Below are 18,802 nucleotides of genomic sequence, written 5' to 3'. Positions count from 1 at the left end.
AGAGATGATCGTTTCAACTATTCACTGATGTCATTTTTTCCAGGATAAAAAAAGCTCTCCCTGCCAACCCCCTCTCTTTTTCCTCCCACATAACACACTTCTATGCAAACACTTCAAAAATCAATTTGGGGGAGGCCAGAAGACAGAGTAATTCCTTCCCTCTTTTTATGAGGGCACCCACACCCGTTCTTCGGCAGGGGGGCCTCACACCACACCCAGCCCCAAGCCGAGAGAGAGGGCAGCTCTCTGCCTGGAGAGCCCAAAATAGAAGTGCCGCTGGGCTTCCTTGCCATGCCGGCGTCTGCACACAGGCGGTGATACGTCAGCCAAGTGGCTAAGCTGGACCAGAGCAGGATGCCAGGCAGCACTGACCTCTCTGAGGGCAACAGCAGGCAAAGCAGTCTGCCCGCCACTGCCCAATAACCCAGCCACCCTGGTTTCCTGGCTGGCATGCGTGCTGGGCCTTGCTGTGTGCTCAGAGGATGGGAGAGAAGCTGAAACGAACAAGCAAGCCCTCAGCAGCCCAAGATGCCCACTTGCAACACCCCTGGCAAAGCCCAGGAGGCAGAATACAAGGCTTGGGTTCCAATGCCAGCCACACACACAGAGAGAGAGCCCAAGGCAGAAGGACAAAAGACAAGCGAGCTGGATCAGGCCCCTGGCCCACCAAGTGCAGCACCCTGTTCTCACAGCAGCCAACCAGGCTGGAGCTGTCAATGGTTTTCTCTCTCATCAGGGGCCTTGAGAACTCTCTTCTAGGGCAGCTTATGAACACAGCTAACAAACAAGGCTGGATTTGGTTTCTGAATGGTTTAACCCATGTCTGCAATGCTCTCTCTTCCAGCATTAGAAACTGGGGTACAAAAGTTAGGAGCCATATGGCTCCTGGGACCTGGATTGTGGGCACAAAAACAGAATGCCTGGTCACCAATTTTCTTTCTTTAATGGATTTTTTAAAAAAAAGACAGATAGCAGTAGTTTTACTTTAATTTTATTTTTTTGCTGCAGGGTGAATGAGGGGATTAGCAGGCTAGGGAAGCAGCAAAAGACACCTCTTTTGCTACCGTGCTACCCCCCGCCAAACACCTGATTCACTTGGTAGTGCAACAGCAGCAGCAAAAAATAATAATAATAAAATAAAAAATTGCTGCCTGGTGATTCAGGGGGTCAGCAGACTAGCAAAACAGCAAAAGACATATCTTTGTTTTTGCTGCTGCTGCTGCTGCTGCGCTACCAGGTGAATCAGCTGTTTGGCGGGGTATCGCAGTAGCAACAGACATGTCTTTTGCTGCTGCACTACCCTGCTGACCCCCTGAATCACCCGGCCAGGCAGGTGGAGATGCTAGGAGCCAAAGGTGGCATCTCCATCCAGTTGCAAAAGGCCGGCTGCCAGTCGCAAAATGCAACTGGTGCCTGCTAATTTCGGGCGCTGCTCTTGACTGTTGGGTCTGGGAAGTCAAAGCAAAAAGTGGTTTTCAGTCATCCCTGCAGGTTATGTTTCACACTGCACAGCAAATACAACCTATTTTTCAAGCAGCTCCTTGCCCAAACTCAGGAGGTGCCACCATCCACGACTCTTCCTACTGCTGCTGGCCACAGCATCCTAGTCAGTCTCCTCAGACCCTCCTTGCTACCTGCCCCTAATCTAGCTAACCCTCTTCAGCCCCTCCAGTCTCAACCTCCACCCCCCTCCAACTGCTGGTCCTTCCCACCACTCCTCAATGCTGTTAGCACCAGCCAAGGTCCTGTGGCTGCCGACTTGCCATTTCCGGCTGGTTTTTGTTATAAGTGAGCTGGTCCTGAACACCAGTTCTCTACACCCACACAGAGATCCCTAATGTTTTTTTAAACTGTGCTTATATATAAAAAGTAAAGAAGGCACTCAAGACTTCCAACAATTACATTTCCAGTACAATTAAAACCGGGAACCATTAAGAAGTCAGAGTAAAACCAACTAAAACAAACCCACAGCCAGCAAGATTCCAGTGCCCTGAATGCCTCCTGTGCTTCTTGAAAAGGTCACCAAATGGACCAGTCTCACCTCCTTTGAGCAGTCACCCTTGAAAAGGCTCTGCCCTGTCTCCTTCAAGGCAGAACGCAGAACAGGCCCTCCAGAGATGAGAGCAATTGAGAGGCAGGTCCAGGCAGGAAGAGGCAATCCTTCAGATGCCCTGAGGGTCTCAAGCCCTCGATGGCTTTATTGGTAAGAGCCAGCACCTTGAACTGGGGCCAGAAACAAATTGGAATGAATTGCAACTTAAACAAGACTGGTAGAATATATTTAGAAAAAGGGAAAATCTGCATTTTATTATGGATCTCTTATGATTATAATTGTATTTCTACACCTGTTTTGATTTTTATATTGTACAGCTATTATGTTAAGCACGGACATTTGTTTTCTGTATTGCAAACCACCCTATGGTCTTTTGGTGGCATATACGTTTAAATAATGATAGCAATTCTAACCACGGCACTTTTCAAGGGAAATCCCACATACAGTACTCTGCCGTAATCTAACCCAGATGTGACTACTATCTGTATGAAAAGCAAAAGGTTGAGCTTTGCAGGGCTGTGTCTATTCTGCAATTCCATGCAAGCAGTGAAAAAGCACAACATCTCATATTGGGTTAAGAAGACCAACTGCAGAGACTTGTGAAAGCCGCAGTAATCTTAGTGTTTAAAGTATGATTTTAAGTGATTTTTTAAATGAATAAATGCACACCACCCTGGGACCTAGTGGTGAAGGGCAAATATAAATTCAAATAAATAAATACAATTTAAAAAAGCAGGCTTCTTTGTGTAGCCTTGAAAACGTGTGAGGCCCAGATCCATGAGGTGGTAGAAGTGTCCCAAGGGCAGGAGGCAGAGCCTTAAGCCTTTCCCTATTGCCAGCAGGAAGAAAATCATCTATCCAGAGGCAAGCAGAAACCAAACAAACTCAGGAGTGGGATCCCAATTGCACGTTCCCTGCTGAAACTCTGGAATCCCAACCAGCTCAGTGGAGTCTGATATGCCTCCCAAAGGCATTTCAAAAGATTCCTCAGCGTGACTCGGTGCCCATTTCTCCTGCATCATATTTGCTGGCATGATTTCTTCATTATGCTCTGCTTTCCCTTGCACACCGAGGAGAGCCTGGTTTAACAGCCTCCAGATTAAGAAACCATATTTTCTCCCCAGGCTTTAAATATGCTCGCTACACCCAGTTCTGAGCTCCCCTCTCTACGACAGCGGGGCGAAGGCCAGAATCCAGCTCTCCTGAAGCATCACATTCATTCCTGTGGCGTCACCACAGCCCTTTCTGCAGGATTCCCTCCTGTTTCCTGCACCTCCTGCCCAAGGCATTCTGCTTTCTCCACAGCTGATGCTCATGGAATGGCTTCCCTCCCAACTCCCCCAACACGGACTCCTTCTGCATTCAGAACCCTGCAAATTACGCCTGGAAGGGCCTCCTTTCCGAAGTAGCCCAGAGCAAGCAGGGCTGCAGGAGACCCCAGCAAACTCTCATGCCCCAGGGGAAATAAATGTGGGGCGTGGGTGGGGGGATGCTCGAATCCTGGGGGCTTCCACATGGAGAGCAGGGTGCGGTCCATGTGACAAAGAATGGCCATCCAGCTTTCACAGCCAGATGCTAAAAAACCTTCTGCCCTTACATCTTCCTCTTACTCATGGGTAGGCAAACTAAGGCCCGGAGGCCGGATCCAGCCCAATCACCTTCTAAATCTAGCATGGGAATCAGCGTGTTTTTACATGAGTAGAATGTGTTATTTTATTTAAAATGCATCTCTGGGTTATTTGTGGGGCATAGGAATTCATTCATATAATTTTTTTCCAAAATCTAGTCCACCCCCCTCCCAAGGTCTGAGGGTCAGTAGAAAAAGTGCTGGAAAAGTGTTGTTTTTTTTGGATGAAAAAATTCTTTATTGACGTTAATTAATCTCAATACAGATTTAACTTCACACATACACATACAATATATTCTTAAATTAGGTTAACTTAGAATGCTAATTTAACCTTCTACTTCCACTGGGGGGGGGGTTGCTGACCCCTGCTCTTCCTCCTGGTGGCTGCCCAGTCCCACTCTCAAGCCCAGCCTTCATTTCCTTATTGGTCTCTGCATAAGCACACATGGAAGACACCTGGGGATGCATCCAATGAGACTTCCGCTTCTTCCTCTCCCCAACCCATATATGCCCCCAAAATCTGCTCCCACTGGTCCCTCAACAGTCCAGAGCTTATTTTGAGAGGCAGAGGGAGGCGGGAAGAGAGGGAGAGGAAGTCCCTTGCACCAGTGAAGCTGCAGCACTGAACTGTGTCCAGGGTTCAAGGGGTTGCCAGGAGTAACAGACTTTGTGAGGCATGCCCCAGGGTAGCAAACAGTGTCATTGAAGAACACCAGGCTACCATAGCAACTCCTGACCTGGTGCACTCCAGGTGCTGGTGGATACGAGCTCCCATCATCCCTGGCTATGATGGGTGGGGATAATGGGAGCTATAGTCCAACAACACCAGGAGGGCACCAGGTTGGCGAAGGCATGTCTACCATAGGACACTCAAAGTCACTAACTGGGAAGAGCCACAGAGAACCTCAGGGCTCCCCTGGCAACTTTCCATGACTCTCAAGGGGAAGGCAGATTAAGCCTTTGGAGAATCTGTGCCCCAGAGCTGCCACCCTTTGCTGTGTTTTCCTTTAAGCCCCTTCAAAGTCTTGTCAAAGCAACTTTGGTATGAGCAAAGACTGATAATGAGTGCAAAGCAGTGGCTCCCTACACAGCAGGGAGAGGGCTGCAGCCCTTGGATGAAGCCCCGTTGATTCCCCTCTAACATGCGGCTAAGACACCCAGTCAGCTTTTCAAAGTTGGGAGAAAGTGCTGGCATGGATTTCAGCAGCAGCAGCAGCACCTCAAAGCATGTCCCCTCTGCCGTGGGTCTGGCAGAGAAGCAGACATTCACAGACAGCTTTGCTGAGCTTCACACCGTCTGCAGGAGGGAAGGCCGAGCAGCTGTGAGCGCTGGTGGGTTGGGAAGCCATGCCCGCTCGTGGCGCAGTGAGTTCAAGAAGCCGCCTGCCAGGAGCACATTCTGAATGATTCCCCCCTCCCTCAGCTAATCAGCTACTGAAAGAAGAGCTCCCTCCGTCCTGCCAGGCGCTGCACACTCTCCCCCCGCCACCCACCTCCTGGTCAGCTGCACCATGAAGGAGGGAAGTGGGCTTGGAACAGCCGCTGGCTCGCGGAGGAGCACTCAACGCGCCGTCATTCATTATCCACCGACATATGGAATAGTCATTGTGGGAGGAAGCAGAACCAAACAAGAGCCCCAAACTGCTTCCTCCCAGCGAGGCCTTGACAGCCTCTCCAGCTCCCGGCCATTCATCTCCGGGCAGCTGAAGGGGCGGGAGGAGGGACGTTCGGTCTGCCCAGCAAGCAAGCAAGTGCGGCACACACAGGCAGTGTTGGGGGGCAGGGAGGGGAAGGAGCGCAAGAGCAAGGGGGCCGGGGATTTCCCCAGCTCCAGCCCTCCGCCTGACGGGGACATAGCTGCACAGGCGGCACCTCTGCTCTCCCCACTGTGCAACAGCCACCTCTGCAGCCAAGCGGGGGTGCAGTGGGAGACGGTCCAAGGCGCTGCTGCGAGGAGGCAAGGCGAGCAGAGCTGCCTTATCCGGGACGGCCCAGCCAGGCCACGCCAGGAAACCAATTTATTTTGTTGTGTCTCTTCCCAGAACACACGGTAGAGAAGGAGTTGGGCGGCACGCCAGGCCCAACGCCGGCGGCTGCCAACTGAGCAGGAGCTCAGTAGGAGGAAGTTTAGTCTGTGCTCAGCGCAGGGGCAGCCGTGTGGGCCTCCCTCCGCTGCTTGCTAGTCTTCGCTACACAAACCCACGCAGGCCAGGAGGGCGGCGAAGGTGGGGTGGCGTAGGGGGGAGAAGCACCAGCGCTTGGGGCAGAGGGGGCAGGCAGGTGAACAGGAGCTGAGCCACAACACTGCTAGCACGGCAGTCATGCTCCGGAAAGGAAGCAGAATCATCCCTCCCCACCCCATTCTCTGCTAAGGAAGCCCAGTTCTGCTGCCAACAAGGCAACTCAGCAATTTGCACACTTTCACTGCCTTCTGCTCACCTTGCTACCTCTACGATGCAGACAGGAACCAGGTTTGCAAATAATCAGGAAGGGAAACAGGGCTATGCCAGGAGGAAAGGGCATGGAAAAGAGGGATACTGGGTCTGTAGGCAGGACTGAAGAACCAAGAGTTGTGAACGCCCCCTGGATCCCTTCCCCTCGGCCCCAAGTTTGGAAACTGCAAGAGATCAGAGGACAGTTCTGCACCAGATCCCAAACTGCATACCTATGTGTACAATCACAGATGTGGATAACACACTTTGTCCCAGCCAGGCCCTGGGCCAAGGCTCCTGGGGCCAGCCTCCCGTCCCCACAGGACGCTGCCCGGCCGGGCCAAACCTCACAAGCCAGGCACATCCAGGGGGTGAGGGGAAAGGGCTGCACCCAGCTGCTGCCTCTGGAAAAGGCACCTCTTCTGGCAGGACACCTTCTGCCTTGCAAGCCTTGGCACTGCCCAGCAAAGAGCAAAGACCCATTGCCAGCTCTCCTCGCTGCTGCTTTGGCTGGTAACACTTAGTGGCACAGCTGCAAGAACAATCATCCAGCTGGACAGAACTGCCTTGGGAAGGAGACAAACTGCAAACCTAGAAGGGCTTCTCTTTTTAAATCCATGACCTCATAGCAAAACACCTCCACTTGCCGTTCCATTTGGAAATGGGTAGAGGAATGTGCCCAGACAGAAAGCCCCGGGCAGGGCAGATCCGAAAGGGGAAGGCTGGGGAAACCAAGAGGAAAGATGGCGGAGCAGAGGAAAGGAAGCAGAGCTCCTCCGTAGGAGTGCGCGCGCGCTCATTCCACTCATTCTCCCCACGCCTCCGTTCTATGCCCATCCCCAAAGGAGGACTTTGCCAAGCCTGCAGCTGCGCAGGACAGGCGCCAGGCCACTCACAATCTGACACTTGCCAGGCTGAGTCACGCTACGGGTTCAGCAAGCCCAGCATCCTGTTTCCAATGGGGGCCAGTCCCATTTTCCCCCGCAGGAGACAGAGAGGGTAAGTGAGTGGGTTGTGTGGTGAAGCTCATCCTTTGCTTCCATCACTGGGTTTTCACGCCCATTTTATTATCCTCAGTGTGATCATCAAGCTTTTCTTCTGAATGTAGGCTGGAAGACTCCAGAGCAGGGATTGTCACACTTCTAAGTTCCAACCTATCAGGAGTACAAAGCTCTTTGCTAAACCTGAGTTTTTCAGTTTGTGTCCTTAGGCTCCTTGAAACAACGTTCTGGGCTCCCAGTCCTCAGGCCTGAAGATAGAGGGACTTTAATTACCCAAAGCTTTGCGTCTCTAACCAGAAGCCCTGGGGACACTGGCCTTGCCAATCTAGAGTTCAAGGGAGCAAGCTTGTGCCTGGGGGTTACAATGCACAGCGAGAAGCGCACGTCCTGGGCACAGGAAGCAGCAGCATCCAGACTCTTCTGGAGGAGAGATAAATGCAATTACAGAAAGAGAGGGAGGCAGGAACAAAGCCACTGGAAGCCTCTCTGATGTCAACAGGTTCTGAATCAGTGCTCCCCTCAATGGGGCCCTGAAATAGGACCAGCTGGGGAGGGAGAGACCTTGGATTCAGACATGAAAGAGCTGCGTCCCTGGGTAATGCTCGAGACATTACACAAGCGTGCGTTTTGTATGGCCATATATTTCATTACGCTCTCAATCTCTATTCCAGACCCGGCACTTCCGCAGCTCCCGCTCCAGACCAGGTGGGCTTCTAGTCTGTGGATGCCCTGAACACATGACTCTGCTGGGTCAGAAAAGCAAGCAGGGATTTCATTCCTTGGGATGCCAAGTCCAGGTCCAAGCCCCCTGCTCTCTTGTGGCCTCACCCACTCAGACTCCCCAAATAATCATCCCACTCAGACAACACCATATGCAAGAAGCACTCCTCTGTGTCACCCTGGGCAGCTGGCTCTGACTGACTAAAAGCTACACGAGAATTTGATAGGGAAGCCTGTCCCCAGTCTTTCCCAACTGGCTGCTGGTTCAAATAGCCTCTCTCAAAGTGACAGGAAGACCCTCCAGAATGCACTCCTTACCATCCAGCTCTTGGGTATTAGTAAACACCATCAGGTCCTTCTCTGGATTGACAACATTCACAAACCTGCCCCCCCCATGTCCCTCATTTCCTGCTTCACAGAAGACGAACCCAGCCAGCTTTAAGCAAGTCTTCAAGCTGCTTCCGTTGCTTAGATTGGGACTACCACATAGGGAATCTGATAGACCGGGTGGAAGAATGGGAACTGGAGGCAAGCAGTTGCAAATGCAGCCACACGCTTGCTAAAAAGGAATGACAGGCAGTGCTAATGCTGCTGTGGCAGGCATTGTGGGGAAGAGATCAGGCTGCTGGTTGGGAAAGCAGAACTGGAGGGAACCAATGGCAGGCTGGTGGGACAGGGGAATGGGGAGGGAGCTTTCCTGTCCTTCAGCCAGAAACTGAGAGAGTTCAAGGACTCGGGAGGTGACAGGAGGTTAGGAATGCTGACCCACATTCTGCTTGCTGAGAAGGAACTAACAAGTTATTCCACTGCATTACTCGGGGCAGATGTTTCCACAAGAATGACAAAGGCAGCAAGGAAATCCCTGTCTTCTTCAACTAAAATGCCAACAAATAATTCAATTATGTCTTACAGAGCAGACTTTTGTAAAAACAAAAACAAAACAAAAAAGCCACCTCCTTGTGCTGATTCTGTCAAGGAGAAACAGCTGTGTCCATGTGACTCACCAGAGCTACATGACACTCAGGCCACAACAGTCAACATGGAACAATTCTGCCCCAATGTCTCAAACTCAGAGACCTCCCTATTTCTTTGCACACTTCTGAACTTTCCACCCTGCTAGGGGCAGTATTTTTCCCACCCGCTAGCTTTTTGTGCAGGCTAAATACACCACACAGAGCTCCTGCCTCTCTTTTGAGGTCTTTCTTTACAGTCTCCCACTATTTTGCTCTGAACTGCCTAGAAACAGAGTGCCCAGAACTTGATTAGGTGTCTGCCCTTGGACATGACTATTTCTGCAGTTTATGGCTCAGGACTGCAACTTCTCAAGAACCACCTCTGCCCATATGAACTGACCTGGTCCCCTGAAAGCAGCATCTTTTGTGGCAGGTCTGTGGGTTGGCTCCCCGTTTGAGGAATGCTCTCCCCAAGGAGGCTTGCCTGGTACCTCCGTTACATATCTTTAGGCACCAGGCAAAAACATTCTCCTCCTAGGCCTTTGGATAATTAAGCAATCTACGGCCTTTTAAACTGCGTGTGTGAGGAGGGGAGGTGTTGTTTTTGTTTGTTACAACGGTATGTATTTTTGTGTTTATATATTGTAAACTGCCCTGTGATCCTTGGATGAAGGGCGGTATAGAAAGTTAATAATAATAAAGAATACAACTTTAAGAGGTCTTGGCAATTTTGCAACAAGACCATCAAGGGCTCATTCGAAGTGCATTACCTACTGTAACCTCCAGACCCTTTTCTGCTGCGATGTCTATCCAATTATCCTCTCTTCAGTGTTGTCAATATTTTCCTCACTTGTGTTTACCACCATTTACCTTCCTCATTCACCTGGAATTTAGTCCAGTTACTTAGCGTTCAACACTAAACCATCAGTTTTTTTTCTTCCTCAGACCATGAGCCCAGAAAAATGCAGCCTCTTACATTTTGCCTGAGGAAAGGTAAACAATGGTCCTCCTCCTGCCTCAAATCCCACACACATCCTCTTGCAACTCTGCAGGCACAAGCCAACCTAATTGTCCCCCCTCCACCAGCCTTTTTCTCACTGCCCTGGAGCCACCCCATAATCCACCTCTCTGGGCCCTGTGTGTGACTCACAGCCTCATCTACTGCTCTTAAGCTTCTTGCAGGATGTTGTCAGTCTCTCTCTCTCTCTCCTCACCCCAACACCACCAGTTCCTCTGTAAAGAACAAACATCAGTGTAACCCATGCAGCCAAATGTCCATATGACAGAAAAATTGGGTCAGCAGTGGCTGAGAAAGCACACAGGAAACACAGAGACACAAGGAGCCAACTCACTTTTCATTCAAAGAGCAGGAGACCTTGATTTGTTTAGCATTGCACGGCCTGGCAAGCCATCACTGCCCACAGAGTAACATAGGAGACCACCTTACCTCCTCATCGGAGCTGTCTTCCACATATTCATTCTGCAAGAGTGGCTCCTCCTGTGGATTGTGTTCTGTGTCCTTGATCTTACGGTGCGATCGCACTTTCTTCTTGGAAACCTCTTCAGCCTGAAAGACAAGCAGGATGGCAGAAAGAGTTACCATGTACAGGCAGCGAGAGGCTGTGTGTCTTGCACAATTGCATGGGAGACCCCCCCAAACTACACAAAATGGCCAGCAATGAACACTCTGTGTAGTGAGGGCCTCCCTCCCTCGGGCTATAGGCTAAGGTCTTCTACTACATAGATCCTGGCGCTCCCTCTCAACACATGAAAAAGAAATCGTTACAGTCCACAAAGTTGAGACCTGCAGCCACCCTCTCCCAGGAGAATCTAAGAATCGTAGATTTGGAAGGGTCATCTAGCCCAACCTCCTGCAACGCAGGAATCTCAGCTAAAGCATCCATGGCAGATGGCCATCAAAGCTCTGCTTAAAAACCACCACCTTCCAAGAGAGTCCACCACCTTCCAAGGGAGTTTGTTCCACTGTTGAACAACTCTTACAGTCAGACATTTTTTCCTGATGTTTAGTTGGAATCTCTTTCTTGTAACTTGACGCCATTGGTTTGAGTCCTACCCTCCGGAGCAGGAGAAAACAATCTTGCTCCCTCTTCCGTGTGACAGTCCCATGTGACAGATATTTGAGTATGGAGAAAGTGGACAGAGAAAAGTTTTATCCCTCTCTTATAACACTCAAACTTTGCAGGCATCAAATCAAGTTGAATGTTCAAAGATTCAGGACAGATGAAACCAAGTGCTTATTCATGCAGCTCATAGTTAAACTGTGGAACTCACTCGCCACCAACTTGGATGCCTTTAAGTGAAGATTAGACAGATTCATGAAAAAAGGCTTTCAATGGCCACTAGTCGTGATGGAGGCTATTCTCTGCCTCCACAGATGGAGGGACCACGAAAGCAATGCTCCACCTCCTCACCTGGGAGGCTGCTGAATGAATACCAGTTGCTGGAAACCACAGGGGGGAGAGGACTCTTCTGCTCACGTCCTGCCTGCAGGCATCTGTTTGTCTCCTGTCAGAACAGGATGCTGGACAAGACGGGCCATTGGTCTGATCCAGGACAGACAACAGAAAGCATTTCTTTGCAGAATGCAGAATGAATCCCCCAAGTTAGTTGTCAGAGGATGTCGTGATGGCCATCCCCTTATGTAAAGTCAGGGAGGTAGATGAGCAATTCTACATATAGGTCATCCTTCCTCACTGTTTTGGACTACAAACCCCATCAGCCCCAGCATCATCTGGTCATGCTGCCTAGGGCAGTTGACAGTTGTAGTCCAAAGCAGCCAAAGGGCACTTTTCTTGGGAAGGCTTACCTAGAGCATACTGTGCAAACCCCAGATGACACAGCAAGCAGTGCTCTCTATGCTTTACGCATGGACAGAATGGAAACTTTCAGTACTTTAGATGGCTTGGCCTATCAGCAGCCATGAGCTAAGAGGCAGCAGGCGTCTGCATATACAATAACAGCAGGAGAAGGCTCCTACTTTCTACGCCGTGTTTGTGGGCTTCCTGAAGGCATCTGGCTGGCCACTCCTGGCAATAAGAGGCTGGGCTAGATGGAACCACCTTAGTCTGGTCCATCAGGGCTCTTCTTAGGATCTGAGACAGGACAGGATCCAGCCCAGCCAGATTCCAGCCCACGGGCCTGGCGTTCCAGACTGCACCTACGCCTTGGCCTGGCGTGCGGGTGCAGGCAGAACTGCACATCCTTCCCTGTTAAAGAGATTCACCCTCCTCCCCCGCTCAGAGGGGACCCAGCCTGGAGTGGGCTTTACCGGAGGATTTGACAGAATAATCAGAAAAGCAGCCCTACAAAGCACCCCTCCTGGGAGCAGTAAAATCTGCACAGTGTGTGATCACCTTCTGCTGTACGCAACCCATAACACAGCCCTTTCTGCCCCCCTCTCTGACTTCCACCCTTCTGGCCAAGGGGAGAAAGTGGGGCTGGGGGCCTAGAAAGTACAGGGCCAACTAGAAGATGGGATTACAGCAAAAACAAAGGCTTTATTAAAGTCTTTGAAAAAAGGAGATCGGAGGTAAGTTTTTTCCCAGGCTTTTGGCATTGAGAAGGTTTTGTCTGTCTCTCCCGCTCTCCCCCCCCTAATTCTCCTTCCTCCCAACACTCCACGAGCTTGGAGCAGAGCCCCATGCTGCAGAAATGGGCCACTGGTGCAGCAAGCCACCCTGGCGACCTGCCAGGTCATGCCAAGGAGGCCCAGGGTCACTGCCAAGGGCACCCTGGCCTAGCAAGACTGGCCCAGTTCCTCATCCCTTACAGGCACCAGAGCTGCCTCTCAGTACACCTCCAGAACAAGACATGTGGAGCAATGCTGCTGTGGAGACACCCACAGTCCAAAGCGCCCCTAGAATGACCAAGCTTCCCTTCCTGTTGCTGCGCTCCTGTCCCTCTGGCAATCAGCTGGAAGAGAGCTAGGACAAGGCAGGCTGGTGCGGGTTCTTCAGACAACACCACCCAGTGCTTCTCCTCTGGCAGAACGTTCCAAGGCTCACGCTTTGATTCTCATTTGTTCATTTTCAAGATGGAGGGGCAGGCTTGTGCCACCCTCCTGACTCAGGAGATGTAGGGTAGGGCTCTCAGCTTAGGTGAGATGAAGTGTAAGGTTCTCCCAAGCAGCTTTTATCAAGAGGCATATAAAAGAATTCCCTTGGTGACAGCTAGCCTGGATACATGCTGGGAACCATCCTTCTTGCACAGCAGTCTTGTTCTTGGATTTTTCTACAGCCACACTCTCTGCACTTTTGATTAATGGACACAAAACAGGGCCTTGCTTCCTGCCCTGAGCAGTCAGTTCAGAGTCTCCTGCAGGAAGGTGGGCAAAGAGGCCACCAGAGGGCAGCATGCAACTCCAAAAGGAATGTGCAGGGGGGAGCAGGGGGCAGGAGAGACAGCCAGGAAAAGCAATCGGAAGGAGTAATTGCAGCAGCTGCGGCAGCCAGGGCTTCCGAGGTGAAGAGGTCAGGCTGTAAGCCGATGTGCCTGCATCTGCTGATTCAGCAATGCTTGTGGCCAGGTGAGAAGCACTGGCTGGTGCTGAAAACTCACCATGGAAGCCACTGAGAGAGTTCAGTTCTTGAACGGGTGGCACAAGGGTCTGTTCTGCAACTCTTCTCCGCTTTTCGGTAACCGTCTGTATGACTCCTTTAATCTGAAAACTGTGCTGCAATATTTATTACATTTGTACTGTCCACCATGAAAACTCTTCTAACATGGCAAATGCCTTTTCGTCAGAAGCCCTACAAGTGCTTCTTCAATTCTCTCTCTGGCACCTCGGGGCATCACCAAGGAAATCCAGGACTAGCAGGACTGAGCTCCTCTGTGCAGAGGATGCTGGTCCCATGCAACTCTCCATTGCCAGCTGGAAGAGAACCAAGCTCCCTCCCTGTCAAGGTTAGAGGGAGGCAAGTTCCTCTCTTCCTTACCACCCGGCTTCCTCGGAGGTCTGTGAAGTCGAGTGCCCTCTTCATTATTTGAAACCTGAATCCTACCCTTCCTTCAGGGAGCTAAGGCCAGCACACACAAAATGCCTCTACAGTTCTAACTCTGTGTGAGGTAGGTTAAGCTAAGACAAGGATGTGCCCAAGGCCAACCTTTGAGCTTCACAACAGAACGGAAATGGCACCCAGGCTCCTTAGGCCAGCAACCTGTCGCCCAATGAACTACCCAGGCAAAAGCTGGCCACTCAAGCTGAAGGCCTGCCAGAGTTTTCCAAAGATGAAACTGCCTTGCCTCCCGCTGTTTTGTGTCTGAACACTCCACAGAATTGTGCATGCTTGCAACTTAAGACAGCCTTCCAGGGACAAAGAATCGTCTAGTTATCACAAATTTATCCCTCCTGAGCCAGCAAAATCAAGGGAAGTTTCTTAAGCCCTGGGTGAAGCGTCTTCCTTTGCTTCCTCCACCTCCTCCTGCTTCTATGCACCAGAGAGGAGGTTCTGCCTTGAGGAAGGTGAGCCACCAGTAACTATATAGAAGAATTCCCAACTTTGGAGCACGCGGCAGAGCTGCAGCACGCACAGGAGCCTTCCATCTCCATCGGCGGCTGATGGTTGTCTATTCCGTTCTACACGTTCATGCTCCCCAGGATCCCTGCCAAGTTGACTGGCTGCCAAGCCCTGATGAATAAGGCTGATGACAGAAGCAGAGAGGCCTTGCGCATATATATATCTATCTATTTGCTATTATTTTTATTTACAATGCACAGAGCATCAGGCTCTTGACACCGAAGAAACTTACTGTCTAAAGCCAAGCCAGAGGAAAAATTGTGTGCTGAGAGAGGGAAGTGAGCCCCACACGCCAAAAGCAGCTGCTCAGCTCAGCTGCAACAGGAAGGCCAGAGCATGAAAGGCACTGACATGTTCTCTTAGTCAAAACAGGTCGGATCATGGACAGCAGCAAAGCCTCACAGATCAACGTATCAGGGAGGCCTAATAGGAATGCAAATATGGGAATGCAAATATGCCAACCGCACTAGGAGGCCTGTTGAAAACCAGTTACTCAAGTAAGCACGTCAATCCACATATTGAAAAGCTTGCCTAGTCACCTCATCTCAAAAAGGAAAGGGTTCAGAAATGAGCCATCAAAATAATCAAGGGGATGGATTGAGTCCCCTATGAATAAAAGTTGCTTTGTTTGGGACTTTTTAATTTTGAGAAAAGGTGAGTAAGGTGGGACGCAATAAGAAATTTATAAAGTTATGTCTGGGATAGAGGTAGTGGACAGAGAAAAGTTTTTCTCTCTCACACACAACACTGGAACTCATGAGCGCGAAATGAAGCAGAACGTTGGAAGATTCAGCACAGATACAAGAATTTCCTCCCTGCCAATGGCCCAGCATTCTGTTCTCGCAGTGACCAGATCCCTGTGGCAAACCTGCAAGCAGGACATGAGTGCAACAGCACTCTGCCCACCTGCAGTTCCCAATATTAAGAGTATTATTAGGCCTACTGTCTCGGACAGCGGAGGTGCAACACAGTCATCATGTTGTTGTTGTTGTTGTTTAGTCGTGTCCAACTCTTCGTGACCCCCTGGACCAGAGCACGCCAGGCCCTCCTGTCTTCCACTGCCTCCCGCAGTTTGGTCAAACTCATGCTGGTAGCTTTGAGAACACTGTCCAACCATCTCGTCCTCTGCCGTCCCCTTCTCCTTGTGCCCTCCATCTTTCCCAACATCAGGGTCTTTTCCAGGGAGTCTTCTCTTCTCATGAGGTGGACAAAGTATTGGAGCCTCAGCTTCACGATCTGTCCTTCCAGTGAGCACTGAGGGCTGATTTCCTTGAGAATGGAGAGGTTTGATCTTCTTGCAGTCCATGGGACTCTCAAGAGTCTCCTCCAGCACCAGAATTCAAAAGCATCAATTCTTCGGCGATCAGCCTTCTTTATGGTCCAGCTCTCACTTCCATATATCACTACTGGGAAAACCATAGCTTTTACTATACGGACCTTTGTTGGCAAGGTGATGTCTCTGCTTTTTAAGATGCTGTCTAGGTTTGTCATTGCTTTTCTCCCAAGAAGCAGGTGTCTCTTAATTTCGTGGCTGCTGTCACCATCTGCAGTGATCATGGAGCCCAAGAAAGTAAAATCTCTCACTGCCTCCATTTCTTCATGGATCACTTTCTTCATGGATCACTTTCTTCATGGATCACTCCCTACATGGATCACTGCCTTGCCGTGGCGAAGGGGCTTGAATAACTCAAAGAAGCTATGAACTATGCCGAGCAGGGCACCCAAGATGAACAGGTCATAGTGGAGAGTTTTGACCAAACGTGATCCACCTGGAGGAGGAACCGGCAAGCCGCTCCAGTATCCCTGCCAAGAAAACTCCATGGACAAAGACAGTCATCATGGCTAGTAGCTATTGGGGATGGCAATATTTATTTATATCCCGCCTTTTCCCCAGAACCGGGACTAAAGGTAGCTTTAAAAAATCAAAACACCATGGATAAAACATGAAGTTGAAAACATTTAAATGGCAATTGTCAATTCTCCTTTAGGTATCTGCATGATTATGTCAGGGGGGAAATTCCCCTCAGTATATCCTTACTAAGAATAAAACATCCCTGCTCTTCCCTAGGGAAGCACATTTTATATTCAATGGGAGAAAAGCTCATCCAGGTTGCAACAGAGTTCTTTCACTGAGGATGTCTCTCTCTCTCTCTGCACATGCATATAAATTTGTTTGCTTTGTTATTTATTTAAAGCCTTTTATTTTGCTTTTAAGGAAGATACCTTGCAATGTGACAATGATATGGGTCCAGAAAATTTTGATCTGGAAAACGCCCCAGGGCATATTAGGATAATTTGCATCGATAATATTTTAGTTCACATTGGGATATTTTCTGATGCCCTCTAGAGAGTAATCTAATTTAGCACATTTATTTTACTTGTATTTAGTAAGCAAAACTAAAAAAGATACCCCATGTTAAACATTTTGTACCAATACAATACACGTATTTGATCTAAAATATGTGAGAAGAGAAATTAAAGCATACTTATAGAGATTTCAATGTTATGTTTAAAAAAAAAATATGGCAGAGAAGTTGAGCCCCTCCCTTGCCACCTCTCTGACAGGTCCTTGAGACTGTCCACAGGCCGCACACCTTACCAGCCCTCCTCTGCACCCTCTTGAGGTGCTGTTGCATGGCTGGAACATGTCCTTGAATGTGCTAATGCCTCTTCCTTGCCTGGATGGAGGTGTGTGCACTTTCCTTTACTTTTGCATGGCTAGAACATACAAAGCTAAGTCACTTTCTTTGCTTCACCCACAATTAACATGTGTCCGCTGGAAGGCTGCCTATGAGGGAATGAGGACCATGAGCTGAAATTTCCGCACCCTGAAACTGTTCTTAACCTGAGGTACCACTTTAGCTAATGGGGTCTCCCGCTGCCGCCGTAGCATGATTTCTGTTCTCATCCTGAAGCAAAGTTCTTAACCCGAGGTACTATTTCTGGGCTAGCGGAGTCTGTAACCTGAAGCATCTGTAACCTGAAGCATCTGTAACCCGAGGTACCACTGTACTCCCATTTGCACAATGGCTCCTCCTCATCCTCCCTCCTGCAGCCTCCATGCACCCCGAGAATACACTTTCTGGAGCAATTTTGGGGGTGCACAGGGAGAAAGGGGGAAGGGGAACTTCTGTTGCATAAGTGAAACTCCGCTTGCACAGCTTGGCATACAATCACCTGCAAAACATGAATTACAACTTTGAAGCTGCTGAGCTTGTCTAACATTGTATGTGCACCTGAACTTCTTAAACGGGAAACTTCCCAAGGAAAACCAACTTCACTGCAAAATGACAGGCATGACATACGAACTGAAGGGATAGCTCAGATGGCAGAGCACAAGGCTCCTAATCTCAGGGTTGTGGGTTTGAGTCCCACTTGGGGCAAAGGTTCTTACCTTGCAGGAGTTGGACTAAATGACCCTTGCAAGTCCCTTCCAACTCTATAATTCTATGAAATGCAATGTATGTGTAGAACAGTGACAGGATGACAACCTCTGAAGTGTTGCCACTGAAGGAATACAGTCATACCTCGGGTTACAGATGCTTCAGGTTGTGTTTTTTCAGGTTACGTACCTGCCGAAACCAGGAAGTACTGGAACGGGTTACTTCTGGGTTTCAGGGGTTGCGCATCCACAGAAGTGCTAAATTGTGCTTTGCGCATAGGCGCCAAATCACAACCCGAGCGTGCGCAGACACAACACTGCGGGTTGTGAACGTGCATCCTGCACGAATCACGTTCGCAACCCGAGTGTCCACTGTATGTGATTTCTTTGTCCAGAACCTCCCTCCTGAAAAGCTACACGAAAAGAATCACCTAAAGACACAGTGCCATAGATGCAGCACTCCGGAGTATTCTATACTTACAAGTGTATTTTCAGGGGGCAAGACGCCTTCTGACTTTTCCTCGACCCCACTGTCGTGGTCTTCCTCCTCATCCTCTGTGATGCTGTCACTTCCAGAATCCTCTAGTCCAGAGAATACACTTTCATCACTGTCTGTCAGATCATCACTTTGCCCTTCTTGCTCCTCAAGGGGAAGGATGCTGAAGAGAGGCTGCCAGAAGGAAACAGAAAACATTAGAAGAGTGTACTAGCAGGGGTGTCAAATCCCTATATTGTAAGCCACCCTGTGATCTTCGGATGAAAAGCAGCATAGAAATTTAATAAATCATCATCATCATCATCACCATCCCCTTGTAGGCCAAAAGGTTCTCCCAAACAATGCTACAAACATCACTTGTGTTGTCAATAGCCTGCAGAGACAATAACTAATTACCATCCTTCCAATAATTGCCTTGGGCACCAGAAACATATACCCTGCCATTCAGATATGCCTCTTGTCTTCAACAACCCACCCACCCAACAATGCTAGACCCAGTTCTTGTTGAGACAATTTTACCCAGCTTCCAGCATCGCTACCCAGTTTTCAGTCCAAACTTAAAAACTGAAAGCGTAACGGTGGTGGTCAACAACAGGCTTAC

The 18,802-nt window shown here is 49.6% G+C and overlaps 2 protein-coding genes across 3 annotated transcripts in view; both read right to left on the bottom strand.

Annotated features, from left to right (window-relative positions):
* SLC52A2 (solute carrier family 52 member 2) overlaps positions 1-18,802 on the bottom strand; it is a 304,222-nt gene that overhangs the window by 187,958 nt on the left and 97,462 nt on the right. The window lies entirely within an intron of this gene.
* BOP1 (BOP1 ribosomal biogenesis factor) overlaps positions 1-18,802 on the bottom strand; it is a 64,418-nt gene that overhangs the window by 44,504 nt on the left and 1,112 nt on the right. Inside the window, exons 2-3 of one of the 2 annotated variants that reach the window (XM_083622033.1) lie at positions 18,187-18,375; positions 10,234-10,353 (exon numbers count right to left, since the gene is read on the bottom strand). In XM_083622033.1, coding sequence (XP_083478159.1) covers positions 10,234-10,353; positions 18,187-18,375 — 309 coding nt within the window. Of the gene's footprint in view, positions 1-10,233; positions 10,354-18,186; positions 18,636-18,802 lie in introns of those variants that run through there. The other variant, XM_083622032.1, reaches the window with a different exon arrangement.

This window comes from Podarcis filfolensis (genome assembly GCF_964270895.1).
Source record: "Podarcis filfolensis genome assembly, chromosome: 7".
Classification (NCBI taxonomy): Eukaryota; Metazoa; Chordata; class Lepidosauria; order Squamata; family Lacertidae; genus Podarcis; species Podarcis filfolensis.
This window is presented reverse-complemented; position numbering and strand designations above follow the sequence as displayed.